Source organism: Engraulis encrasicolus, chromosome 24 (genome assembly GCF_034702125.1).
Source record: "Engraulis encrasicolus isolate BLACKSEA-1 chromosome 24, IST_EnEncr_1.0, whole genome shotgun sequence".
Classification (NCBI taxonomy): domain Eukaryota; kingdom Metazoa; phylum Chordata; class Actinopteri; order Clupeiformes; family Engraulidae; genus Engraulis; species Engraulis encrasicolus.
In genome coordinates this window covers 34,053,085-34,067,502 of record NC_085880.1, presented here as the reverse complement: position 1 = coordinate 34,067,502, position 14,418 = coordinate 34,053,085, and the positions used below count along the sequence as shown (strand labels likewise).

The 14,418-nt window shown below is 40.5% G+C and overlaps 1 protein-coding gene across 2 annotated transcripts in view; it reads left to right on the top strand.

Annotated features, from left to right (window-relative positions):
• The window catches only part of LOC134441883 (DNA (cytosine-5)-methyltransferase 3B-like), a 30,681-nt gene extending 18,429 nt beyond the window's left edge, over positions 1-12,252 (top strand). Inside the window, exons 14-21 of one of the 2 annotated variants that reach the window (XM_063192303.1) lie at positions 4,009-4,093; positions 4,464-4,609; positions 5,607-5,697; positions 6,169-6,317; positions 8,605-8,690; positions 9,548-9,617; positions 10,605-10,720; positions 10,919-12,252. In XM_063192303.1, the coding sequence (XP_063048373.1) occupies positions 4,009-4,093; positions 4,464-4,609; positions 5,607-5,697; positions 6,169-6,317; positions 8,605-8,690; positions 9,548-9,617; positions 10,605-10,720; positions 10,919-11,060 (885 nt within the window). In that variant the 3' untranslated portion in view covers positions 11,061-12,252. Of the gene's footprint in view, positions 1-4,008; positions 4,094-4,463; positions 4,610-5,606; positions 5,698-6,168; positions 6,318-8,604; positions 8,691-9,547; positions 9,618-10,604; positions 10,721-10,918 lie in introns of those variants that run through there. The other variant, XR_010033222.1, reaches the window with a different exon arrangement.
• The last annotated feature ends 2,166 nt before the right edge of the window (positions 12,253-14,418 follow it).

Below are 14,418 nucleotides of genomic sequence, written 5' to 3'. Positions count from 1 at the left end.
GTTGACGATCGATGCACTGGAAAGCCCACGGTGGGAGGCTACCTCGTGACGCTAGTGTCCATGGGTAATGTAGGAAATCTCGCCGTATAACGTTCATCAGAGCAGCGGTTTACCGTTCATAAGTTACTGTACTCGGGCGCTACTAGCCAAATTGGCGGGTAGGTATTTTTTTCTACTAGCCAAAATGATTTTTCACCCGTGTTTGGCGTGTTGGCGTGTGTTAATTTAGAGCCCTGATTATATCTTTGAATGGTGGAAAAGTGAACAAGGATCAAAACAGTTTATGTTATTGTGAGGAATTGACTTGATATATGTTAACTCATTCCCAACCATTAGGCCTATCAACCTCCTCCTCTCCAGTGATTTGGCAGGACACACAATATCATGCACTGCATGGCACTTTTGCTGCAAATGCAACAAAAGCAAAGTAAAACATGATGTTTTGCAATGATCAGTCCTATCTAATTCAGATGTCACATGGTTACATAAAATGCCCCATATTATCAAATCTCTATATTGAGTCAGGGCCACATACCCCTTCCTATCCTCCTGCCAGTCACCGAAGTGGGATGGGTGGTATTGGACAGGGCTTTAGTCCCACTGCTCCTGTATCTGCCACTTATACATGGGTTCTCATTGTTTATCAACACAATGTTATGAAGAGGGGCAAGACACTGGCAGCCAACCACGTGAGCTATTTTTTTTTGACAGACAACGGTTTCCAACAATCAGAGGCTGAGTTGTGCGCGGCTAGGTTCGCAGTCAGGTTATAAACAAAATTTAGAACCCATGTATTCTCAAGGCACACAAACACATCACAACTTGTGCTTGCCTCATCCAACACTGCATCTACAAGAAGTGGCATGGAGTACATGGAGTCAAGCAGTTGCTGCAATTCAGCAACTCCAGGAGGGGTGATTAGGAATAGGTTAACTTAGTATACCAAGTAAACAATTTTGGTTAGAGTAGAGGAGGGTGACTGTATGTGCATATACATTTGTCCAACAATAAAGCAATCACTAATCACTTCACCAGAGGGCTAGGATCATTAGTGGGACAGTCAGAGCCTGTCACAAAGAAAGTATGACTTTTAATGTATGCTGATGACATTACCTTAGTGGCACATGTCGCTGACACAGACACCCCCGACACAAGACATCAACAGCCAAGGACAGTAGAGCAAGTGGTAGTTTTTAGGTACCTAGGCATAGAAATGTAGCCTGGTCCTGACCATCCCTACTACCATTTCATTTCGTATTCGTGGTCTGGAGGTTGTTTGATCTGACGCGATGTCTGACAGAATATCCTACCGTAGGATAAAATTACAATGTAGGACCGTTTGTCAGAACACCGGCCAAATCCTACCGGCAACATTGCTCCACAGAAATCTGGTATCAGAAGTAGTGTGGAGTCAAGTCTCTTGGCGGAAGTACGTAGGCTGGTGCGCAAGGCTAATAGAAATGGTGTTTCTCACAGCACATGAACACAATATTCAAAAAAGGACATTCCAAGTCAGCAAGGACATTCTGATTTTTGATACCTCCTCCTCGTATAACTTAACCCTTTGTGTCCTGGAGACACATACTGTATACAGGTTTTTCAGGATCTTGAGATTTTAGCTATGTGGGTATGTTAGAGCTGAATGAACATATTAAAATGCAAGGGGAGGGTATTGGCTTTTAAATGTAACTCATTTCATGTTTGTATGTGCTTCGGAGGCTGAGATATTGCGGATTTAATAGGAAGAGGGCACCCTTTCCCAAAAAGGGCTTAGGACAAAATGGGTTAATTAGCAGTCCATTTTTAAATATTGTGTTCATGTGCTGTGAGAAAGACAGGGAGGTGCCCATTTCTGTGCCTAGGCACCTTAAAACTACCACTTGCTCTTCTGCCTGCCCTTGGCTCTCTCTCCAGCTGAGCACCGTTATTGATAACACTGCAGATATACATTCCAGTATATTTTAACTAGGCCAATTTAAAGTCTATACTTTCACAATTCTACCAACAGAAGATAACAGACAGACTCTCTTTTCCTCCTGCTCCACTGTTCAGCAGGGCTGGATCCCCACATGGCTGCATGCGGAGCCCCCCATCTAAAGTCGATCCATACCCATGACTGCAGTATGGACAGTAAAAGGGACTGAAGGTGGCAGCCTGTTGTACAGAGACAGAGACAAATTTCTCTAGCTCTGAATGAAAAGAAAACCAAAGAGATCATTGCTGCCTTCAGGAGGCACACCTATAGCTTGAATAGACCTAGCCCTCTCTGAACCTCCCACTGTCTCAACAGAGCTAAAACATTGTCTTGGACATTATCCTGGTTCTGAGTTCTTGGGTCTCTACAGATGTATCATTGGCACTACATATGTATCATCAAAGTAAGGACCAAAGACTAAAACCACATTTCACACACATGGACTGTCTGACTGTTCATTACAATCTCTTGTTCCCCTGATCTCCTTCCATCCTCCGGTTGTTGTGCAATAATTGATACAGTGCAATGTGTTGAGCTGAATTCTTGCCATACTACAGAACAAAGGCCAGCCTTGTAATTAATGGTTATAATTGTCACAGAGTGGCCAGCTCAGCTGAAATATGTACATTAAGCAAGACAATGTGCAATAACTTTGGATGACTGATGTGCAATACCAGCCTGAGTATGTCCTTTGTGTATATATTCACACACACACACACACACACACACACACACACACACACACACACACACACACACACACACACACACACACACACACACACACACACACACACACACACACACACACACAGCCACTCCCTTATCTTCCCTCTGTTCTATTCTAATCTATTCTATTCTATATATATAAGTAATTCCCATTGTACAAAGGACAATATTAGAAAATATTCGATTTAGGGACATTCAGACTCTTGTGTACATTTATTTTTTATGGGTGAAGAGGTGTGGAAACATTGTGAGGTGGTTTGAGGTGGAAACATTTTTCATAGTATAATGCATTAAAAGTGTAATTGAAATAGGGAGAGATTTAAATACAAATGGTCAATTTATGGAAAAGAAAATATCCTGTTGCAAACATGAATTCAGTCTACACTGAAATAATTTCCTTTGATATCTATCTTAAATCTGAGTACGGAAATGAATTCTCCTTGTATGAAAACCTAATGCTACATAATGTACTTAAAAGCTTACCTTGTGTAATCAAAGAAATGTACACTGTAGACTGGTGACGGCGGCCATATTGGATTCCTTCATTTTGATGTACTATGGGAATTAAAGGCATTAAGCGCCCTTCAAACCCCCTGAAAATGTTGTATATCAAACATGAACACTATCAAAGACAATATGTCCTTAAAGCAAAAATATGGGCAGTGAGAAGTGCAGTATTTTGGGGTCAAAAATCAGTGCTTTTTTGTGGTGTCATCCCATGTTCTACTGCCCATAACTAAAGAATGGAAAAAGGTAGACACACACTTCTTTTTTCAGGTGAAAGTAGACAGTTCAGTGCAGGTTTCTGTAGTATTTGTGTTCACAGAGACAAAGAGCATTTTTTTCTGTGGATCTTGAAAGATTAGTAAAAATGTTAAAAATCGCTGACAATATGAGGCTCTCTGCTTTTAAAATGGCTGCCAGCCAATGACATAAGCATAGTCTTCCAATCTGAGCTTAAATCTGATGACATAATGGCTTTCCCCATGTCTGAAAACATATAAATAAGTGCTATTTTCAAATTCATACCTTATTTAGTCCAAAAGAAAAGTGATTGCAGGATTTTAACACGGTGGCGGCGGCCATATTGGATTTTGCCCGTTTGAGGCATTTCTGTACATTTTTGCGTCCGGCATACGGCAGATTTGGATTCAGCACCCTTGAATACCCCTAAATCAGTTGTATGCCGAAAATTAACATGATTTGCCTTCAGGACCTTAAATAAGCACCTTTTCAGAAATCCTGCCTAGACTATTCCTATTGTTTGGTATGTTTGTAACTGAAAGTTCATGGTGTTTCCTTAGGACCCACACAGAGTCTATCCTGCCATCCCCGCCCCACAGCAACGACCAATCAGAGTCCTTTCTCTCTTCGATGGCATTGCCACAGGTATGTCTTCTCGTGTGTTCATCTGATTCCATTTGTTTTGTACTTGTCCCATGGCTGTTGAAATAAGTTTTAGTATAATTAAGAGTCTGTATATTTCATACTTGTTCAAAATTGATGTATTGATGTGTTTGTACTGTCTAAATGGTTTTGTGGCGTCTGAATGGCTTTTGTCCATGTGTGCATATTTGATTCTTCAATGTTGATGATCTCTTGATGTCTTTACTCTACCCACTTGTAGCTTTGACAATTTGTGAAAATAAATTTCCCTGAGGAGACAAATAGACGGCTCTCTCTAACGCATGTGTAGGTAGGTATTCAATGCCATCCCAGTCAACGAAAATGTATACGTTGTTGTCCATATTTCCCTCAGGCTACTTAGTGCTGAAGGAGCTGGGCTTTCAGATTGAGCTGTATGTTGCTGCAGAGATCTGCAGAGATTCTGTGGCGGTGGGAGCCATTCAGCACGAGAGACAGATCAAGTACATCAGGGATGTACGCAGTATCACACGAAAGCATGTAAGTAACCAGTATGAACCAATATTGAAAGAAAGTACACTGTAAAACATTGCCAGCCAGTAAATCTTTAAAAAGTAAGTTGCCTTGCTGACTTAAATTTGAAAGTTAACTCAACTTGAGGCCCTTATTTGTGTCAACTCAAATCAAAGTATCAAGTTGAGAACTTACCAACTTAAGGAAGCAAGGTAACGTACTTCTTTTAACCTCTTAGTGCAGCACTATGGCTCTCTGTAATGTCATGGGAATGTTTTTATGATGTAGTTAAGCATTTTCAGCAAGTGAATAGGGTCGCCAGCGACCCCTGCTGCAGTAAGAGGCTACATTTAACTGGCTTGGAATGTTTGTCTTATATGCATGTTTTTGTACATATTGTATTGGTGTCATGGTTCATGTGCAGCAGTGCCAGTGGCCACTGTCTAAACAAGTGCTGTATTGATAATATCAGGGTTCCCACTGGTGCTTGAATTCCTTGAAAATGCTTGAATTTCAATTAAGTGTTTTCAAGTTTGTGAAAATGCTTGAATTTTGGTGAAGTGCTTGAAAATGCTTGAAATTTGTGTCAATTCAAACTAGAAATAAATAATAGAAATACATTGTTACGGTACGTAAAAACTCTGAGGGAGTGAGATTTTAGATGGGATTTACCATTTGACACCCTAAAATTGATTAGAATGCAGGACATTGCATTTTAAAAACTCAAAATACCCCCCTCCCACAGTCTACCAAGTGAAACACAGTGGTTCCTAAAGTGGTTCCCTCATAGTCATACCAAATAATTTTCATCATTGGTGTTGCATGGTGAGCATGTGTGTTGCTGCGCTTCCCATGACCATCATCCTGACATGGGCAACTAGTAGGCGACCTATGCAAAGGTGCTTGAAAACTGAAAAATTGATGCTTGAAAGTGCTTGAAAAGTGCTTGAAAAGTGCTTGAATTTGTTCATGAAAAAGGAGTGGGAACCCTGTAATATGAATAATTACAATTTGTATGTTGCAGTTGGCTGAATGGGGTCAGTTTGACCTTCTGATTGGCGGAAGCCCATGTAACGATCTGTGCACGGTCAACCCTCACCGAAAAGGACTCTTTGGTAAGTGGCTCCTTTTAGCACCACTGGACCTCCAAGACCCAGTGCATCCATCTCATTATCTAGCCTCACGTCCTCCCCTCTTGTGTGTGGACTCATGCTTCACCGACACCCCACTTCCATGGAGAAAACGCTGTTTCCCTGCCGTCAGCCCAGGCACAGCAACTTTTGGGGGACACTTCCAACATCCAGATTTCAAATGCAAAAAATACCATTGAATCGCACATCAGTGAGATATTGAATTAAACCTGTTTCCTCAATGACCTCTTGCCACAAGAAAAATGAGACGATGCGAGGTTCGATAATGAGTTAGACCCAGTGGCTTGTGTATGGGTTTATAGGCATTTTGTTTTGCTAGGCATTACTCTACTGTTCTCACATTCAGTCCTGTGGTCCAGAGGGTACGAATCTTTTTTGAAACCTGTGGACACACTGGTAAACCATGACTGACTGTGTTCCTCTGCTGTGGTCCAGAGGGCACCGGGAGGCTTTTCTTTGAGTACTACCGCATGCTGACCATGCTGATGCCCAGGGAGGACGAAGACCGGCCCTTCTTCTTCCTCTTCGAGAACGTGGTGCGCATGAGCAACAATGACAAAAGTGACATCAGCCGCTTCCTGGAGGTTTGTGGGAAAAAAGCAATTCAGTATTTTAGAAGAACGCCTGGGGTAGTAGGCCATTACAGACTTGAGCTTACTCAATCATTGTGTGTTTACATTTAGTTTGGAGAAAATAAAAATGTACATATAACAACCCCAAATAATATTTAATACATATAAGCCATTTCATGCTAATGCCTGTAGCTGCATCGCGCAGCATTGTAAATTGTATTGTTCATGGCCCATCTGACTGAGATATTTTATTTTGGAATGTTAGCACTGATCAAGCTAGTGCTAATACAAGATGTCTTATCCTCTGAAACAAATAAAAATGAAATAAATTGCACTCAAAAGCTGAGATGTCTTAGTTCATATGCATTGACAGTACTTGCATTTTTTCTGAAAATTCTCAGGAAAGAAGAAAGAAATTCTTTCTTTTCTCAAAAATGGCTTAGGCTGGGCACGTTTTAGGCATAAATGGGTTCATATTAAAAGATGATTAAAATGCATTATTATTTCACATGACCAGAGGTGGCCAAAATTAAAGTAGAAGTAAATGTATGGTGTAAGTGTACAACAATAGCACATATTACATAGCGGTTACAACAGTTCTATTGTACCTAATGAGGTGACTAATCGTTAAGAAAAATACATAACAAATAGAAAAACCCCAGATTTGCTCAAACCAGCACAGAATCAGTTTCCTCGCTGTAGACCAGTTACTCTCTGAAGTTAATTTTGTTGGAAAGAAACCTTGGCAGATTTTGTTTTTTACTTCTACAAACCCCAACTCCGGTGAAGTGAACAGTGAATAAAATCAAAATGCTATCATTTTCAAAACATTCAATCTATTCATTAGATGGAGAATAGTGAAAAGACAACATATTAAGTGTTAAAACCGAGAAAAAATATTGTTTTGGGGGATATATGTACTCATTTCTAATTTGATAAATCCAACACGTCTCAAAAGAGTTGGGACAGGGACAATAAATGGCAGCAAATGTCGAGGAAGACTAAAAACAAAACAAAAGACAACACTTAACAGTTAAATACATTAACCGATGAGATGATTTTATATAAAAAACAGTGTTAATTCCTATCTTGGACATGATTTCACCAGCTTAAATGGTGGGTGTATTCCTTGTCATGTTTTGCAATGTTTTCCTTTCTGTAGTGCTTACAGTGTGACAGGTCTTGACCAAAAGCCCACCATTTTACCACCTGCTGGTCCTTATGATGGAGCCAAACTGTTAAAACATAGTAGAGAATGCAGTTTGACCTTACTATGTGGCAGTAATCGAAGATCTCCCTTCAAAATATAATGCCATTTATACCATTCAGCACTGTATTTAACTCTACAGATGAGTGAGAACATCTTAACCAATGCACTACTGCACCCGCATGCCATCATGGAGGCTGACTTTTGAAGTTAGCACTAACACAAGTTGGATGGTCCAGTTTCACTGTAGCACAGGATGTGCAATGCTCTATTATTGTCAAAAAGAATGGACTTCTACAACTTCTGCTGACTTCTGTAAGCAAAGGACAGTTTCCCATGTCTTCTGGGTCTATTTCAAGTGAGCTCAGGTGCTTAGGAGAATGTTACACCCCTGTATCATTTGCACGCATTAAGCATTCTTAATATGGTCAATTTTCAATAGCTCTAATTCCTGGAGTGCTAGAGTGAGACTACAGCCAATATATATTTCATGATGTCATGAACCTATACAATGATTTTAGTAACAAAAATATGCCTTATATACAGTCAATCGAGATAAATCAAAGGGAATTCAAAATGTATGTAATAACTATGGTAATTATTCCCTTTGCATCTTTAATTCTGAGTGACTCAGCCTCTCTGTGATGATCTTATACCTGGACACCTATATTGTCCGTCAGTACAATTAATTTTGAAATGTTCTTCTTTGTTGTTTTATCTTATTTGGATGTTTACTAAATTTCACTGATCCCCGTCCCAACTTATTTGAGACGTGTTGGATTTATCAAATTATAAATGAGTACATATGTCCCCCAAAACAATATTTTTTCTCGGTTTTAACACTTAATATGTTGTCTTTTCACTATTCTCCATCTAATGAATAGATTGAATGTTTTGAAAATGATAGCATTTTGATTTTATTCACTGTTTACCAAACGTCCCAACTTCACCGGAGTTGGGGTTTGTACTTTTACTTTGCCACCTCTGCGCATGTTTGTTTGAGGTGCACTGTGCAGTGTGCACTATGTCAAACATAATCTATGAACCCCTGTAAAATAAATAAATGAATGACTTTGTTCCTTGTGTTTTCAGTGTAACCCGGTCATGCTTGACGCCGTCTCTGTCTCCCCAGCCCACAGAGCTCGATACTTCTGGGGAAACCTGCCTGGCATGAACAGGTAAAATACACATGGACACCGTTTTCACCATGTTGATCCAACCAGCTCTCAATAAGCTGAATCGTAAGGCGGACACTGTGTAGACTAGTGGTTTTCAAAGTGGGGCCGGGCCGGGGGCCTCTGGGAGGGGCGTGGGATTTTGCTAGGGGGGCCACAGCAGGTGGGCAGGAAAAGTATAGCAAAACAAAATATAAAAAAATGAAAATGTGAAAATAATCTGAAAAATATTCCCCTTAGTTTAGAACTGTATTAGAGTAATTAATTGCATCTTTCAACATCATAACTATTATCATTGTTGTTTATACATCTCAGTGAGGCACTGACTCAGACCTAGACAATGATTGTGAAAGAGGGAGCAGGTGGGGGGGGGTGGGGTGGGGTTGGGTTGTGCTTGACTGGAAACATGGTAACGTTTGGGAACCCCTGCGGTTAACCACGTACTTGAAGTCACCTGTGCTGGAAAGAAACTGTCAGCACTCTTCACTTCGATTACACTTGAAGAGTTCAGATGCAAAAACCCCTAACTCCATTTCTGAAGACCTGCACTTCTATATTTTTAGAGAACCCTGTTGTTGGTTTGGTTTACATTCATGTACTTGATAATACATATAAATAGTTATATTACATAAATAAAATAAAAAATATGCAATTTTGAGAGCTTTATATTAAATAAAAATGAATTAAGATTATTTTCTGAAAAGGCACTTAGGGGGTTTTGCATCTGAACTCTTCACTTCTACTTTTGTCATCTTTGGTCGTTGGCCTCTTCAGCACACCTTCACAGACTGAAAAGAATGCCATCTTCTCTTCATTTATGTATTTGTGTACCCAACCCTAATCTTGCTCTGTCTCCTCAGGCGACTGGTTCCAACCCATAACGACCGTGTGAATCTTCAGGACTGCCTTGAGCCTGGACGAACGGCCAAGGTGAGAGAGACCGCGTTCGGTCTACTGGCTCCGTGCCGTAATGCTGTGGAGTGGAGTAGAGCAGGCTTGATCAATGATCCTTTGAAATGTAGAGTTTATTGCAGGAAGACCTTTCCTCCAGGAAAAATAAAGCATATCTGCTGCTACGACTACTGCTATAACTATTACTAGTTGAATTACAGGTTCAGGTCACTTTTTTGTAGCGATAGGTGTCCCTACAGGAAATCTAAGACAAACAATATGAACAGGGAAGGATGGCACAGACAGTACTGACATATAATGCACACATATGCATAGGCTACATAAAGAAGGTCAGGGCATGCAAGTCTACATAGCAGTTAGCCCACATTACAGGTAACACTTTAGAATAATGGATGCAAAAAAGCATTATAAAGACTTAATAAATAATTACCTATTGATGAACAAAACATTAACAAACGTTTGTAAATGACTAGGAAATGTAAACAAATGCTTGTAAATGACTAGGAAATGCTATGTTAATATTTTATATTTATCAAACATTTACAAGTTTCTTGTAAATGAATAAAATACTCTGTTATAAGGTGTGTAAAATCTTGCATATATCATTTGTAAATATTTTATAAAGCATTAATAAAACTTAGTTAATAATAAAAACATTTGTTAATGTTTTATTCATCATTAGTTAATTATTTACTGAGTCTTTACTAAGGAACATTATTATAAAGTGTTACCACATTACATGACATTACTATTCAAATGTGTGTGCCTTAGTGCATTACTGCTGTTATTAAACTTCCAGTTCTGGGTAGTCATTTGTAAGGTGACTGTTGAGGTGAAATGAGCATGCTAAAAGAGCTAATTGTTCAGGGGCATTAATGTGTTAAACACAAAGAAGATGAAATTGTCGTGTCACACAGTTCAATGGTTTCTTTCCCATCAACAATTCAAATGCACAGCCAAGTGGCAGATGACATGTGGAATTAGTTTTGTGTTTCCATTTTGCAGTGCGCCAAGCTAAAGACCATCACTACAAGGTTCCCTATAAGGGGAAAGACAGCGGGGATGACGCCAGTCATCATGGACGGAGAGGACGACTGCCTCTGGTCCACTGAACTGGAGAGGTAAGTACACGCCTTATTTATTATCAGTGGAGGAATTAATAAAAATCCTGGAATGATTGATCAATAACTACTCAAACATTTTGTGTGTGAGGCTTAGCAAATTAATTCAAGAGATGTTATTAGTTCAGTGGAAAGTGTTACCAGTGTGCTTTTAGTTGCAGAAAATGTTGTTATTAACGAAGTATGACTGATCCACAGGGTGTTTGGATTTCCAAAACATTACACGGACGTGGCCAACATGAATCGTGCGCAACGCCAGGAGATCCTGGGAAAATCGTGGAGTGTCCCTGTGATCCGCCATCTTCTCTCGCCCCTCAAAGACTACTTCCTGTGCAACTAATAGCACTAAAATAAGAACTCAGCCTTCCTTTTGAAGGTCTCCACAAGCCAGAAGACACCACACACACACAAGCAAGGAAACTAACAGACTCATGGACCACAGCTTCTGCCCTGCCAACATTGCAGGAGCTGCCGCTCAGGAAGTGGATATTTTCCTCAACTGGCACTTGCTGAGAGAGTTTTTACGACTTTCAAATCTTGAATAAGTTTTTTATTATTTTATTTTTAAATAAAGTTTTACCTGGGTGACAGTAAGACAAGACAGTTTAACAAAGTTCTATCAGACAGCTTTCTTGGCGGAGGTCTGCATTCTCAGAGTGCATTTCTAGTTGTTATTGCTGTTTGTGTATTGTTTTGAAAGCCATTCTAGGGATGGTCATTGGAAATTAGCTTTTTGCTATAGGCTACGATGCTTGCTGTTTGGCTGTCATGCAACCTACATTCTATGTATCTGTCCCTACCAAATAAGCTAAACTAAACTTTATCTGTTACTTAATGCAGTTGTTCTTAACCTGGGGTGCGGGCACCCCCTGGGGGTGCGCCAGAGATTTCAGTGGGTGCGCGGAATTTTGTTTGTATTGAGGTTGTGACCAAAATTCGCTAGCAAACACTATAATTCGGCCAAATCAAAACCATATTAAAACGCGTTTTGGTCGCCATGAAAAGTCATTGAGGTATTGATTAATGTCTCGAGCAAGAATCATTGTAATTTATCACTTGAATCCTTTTTTAGCGAGTAGATATGTGTAGAAGTTTGGGTTGGGGGTGCGCGGCTTGTCTTGGGCACAGGTAAGGGGGTGCGTTAAGGAAAAAAGGTTAAGAACCGCTGACTTAATGTACCGTAGTTGAGTCTTTTTAGCAATGAATGAACGGGTCCGCCGGCGGGTCCATCTGTGCAACGAGGCTACAGGGACCTCTTATCATGGGAATATTCTACCTCTTCCACTAGTCCAGTTCTAAGAACATCTCTCTTGCTATTAGAAATTCTGTAATTATGTCCCAATGTTTGTTGTTGATAATTTATTTAAATAGTGTTTTTGTAAAGACCTTTTGAACTGCTGTGAAATGATAGTTTTAAGTCCCTTAAGCCATGTTTACATTGGGTTTTTTTGAGCGCCTTGAATGGTTTACAACTGTAACTTACGACTATTCTACCATGTTTATTAAAAAAAAGGCTGGTGCTTCAACTTCAATATTTTCTATGTGCAGTCTGTCTATCCAAGATGCCTGAAGAAGACCTATGATCGAAACGTTGCTTTAAATAAATTATGTCTTTTGCAAGCAGTGTGCGGATCCTTTCCCACTTCTACATGTGACAGTTTTTTTGATTTGGCACCTGCTGATGCTTTTTTGCTGGATGTGCGCGCTTCCCACTACACTCAGTCTGTCTATGCCCCACACTACTGAGCCAAGTACATACATGTACAGTATATAATAGTGAGTTCTGTCTGTCTATGCATTAACACTACCTTTTTTAAGTGCATGTATACGATAGTCAGGCAAACCCTCCTCAGCCCACCAGGTGGGCATGAGGCAGAGTTGCTTATGGGGGAGGACCCCTGGGCCCACTCCGTCATGTGACATGGCTGCCAGACGGTTGCACATGCATGGGTGGGGCACGGCCACGTCTCCTGGTGACCTCAGCTGACCAGTCTTGGTGGACGTGACGAGAATGTAGCGACCTGCTGAAACTGTTGTGTCTGATTTGGCTTTGACACACTTGAAGTTGGGAGAATGGCTTAGGGCAAAGAACCAGGGTTTTATTATGAATAACAAAAATACATTGAGGAGGTATTGTGGAAAACAAACACAGCCAAAGGAAAATGTAGCAAAATTATCAGGAGAAAGTGGTGCGAGATGGAAAATGTGGAAAAAAAAGTTTTGAGTGGGTTGCAGATCGCAGACACTTCTCTGGACTGATGAGAGCAGTGATTTTCAACCTGGGAAAGGCCTACACAAGGCACACAGGAGAACACTGCAGAAGGTACAGTGGCAAAATAAATGTATGGAGCATAAACAGATGAATGGAGAAAGTCAAGACATAGAAGGTACCCATGGACTTGTCAAAATGGGGCAGCCGTGGTGTAATGATTAGGTTGTTGACTAGATCACTTGCCTGGCTCTTGCCCGACCTGTAGTTGCACATAGCTTTGTGAGCTCCACTACTAGGTCTGGGAGCATGTAGCAGGATTCCATTTCTACAGTCAAAAAAATAATCTCAGCATTTATTGCTTCAATATCAACAAATTCTTTCAAAACCATTTTCTGTTGATCTCTAAAGTGTCAATATAGTCTATAGTATGACCTGTGACTCCTCAATGTGAGCTGCCTGTGATATTGAAGTGATAAATGCTTGGCATTATTTTTTGAGTCCAGAAATTGAATCCTGCCACATGCTCCCAGACCGATGTGTGTGTTTGGAGTGCCACCAGGGGGCTCCAGAGCACACACATGGAGGTCTGGTAGGAACCAGGCTAGTAGATCACAGGGTTGCAGGTTCAATCCCCACCCCGATCCCCATCCTGATCCCTTCCTCAGTCAAATACCACCTGTGGCAATAACTACTGTGAGTTTGGATAAAATTTGGATAAAAGCAAGCAATGTGCAATGTAAAAGTACAATGCAATGTAATGTAATGTAAAAGGCGTTGGGGGTGCCCAAGACAAAAAAAAAGGTTGGGAAAGGGTCTAGCCTAGAGTAGCAACACTGCTCCGCTGAGCATGCATGGGGTGGTGATGGCTATGCTTTCCCCAGAGACAAGGGCTCATGTCTGGGTTTGGGTGTGGTAAAGCGAAGGGGCCCTACCTTTGTGCAGTGATGTGTTTTAATCAGAAGACCACAAACACATCACAGCTGTAACTGCTACTTACTCCTCAGTCATCTGTCTTCAATCTTGCGTGACACTATCTACCCTCACTCACCATAATCATCAGCAGTTTGGTTAACCAATTAATGTTATATAGTATTTCACAATTTTTTTTAACCTTATTTACATGTTTTATAATGATGTTAAGTGTCTCACTTTACCCCACACCATGCGCCTCAGTTTACGCCATACCCACCTTTTTAGAAAAAACATGTCTGGCTTTTCAGGCCAATCTTAACCCAGCATCGACCACATGATGATTTCATGTGTTGGAAGTGCAGTAACACACATAGTATAACTTTATCTACATGCTCTCCCCTACTGACTATTTATGTGTTAAGTATTGAAGCAAGAATGAGCTGTTTTGGGAGATATGTCATTTTGCTAGTTATCTGAACTGTTGTGCAGAAGTGTAAGAATGTTTGGCCAAATGACCCAATAGTTATAGGAATGTCATTGTTCAATGTTTCAAGAAATCAGCCAAACCAATTGA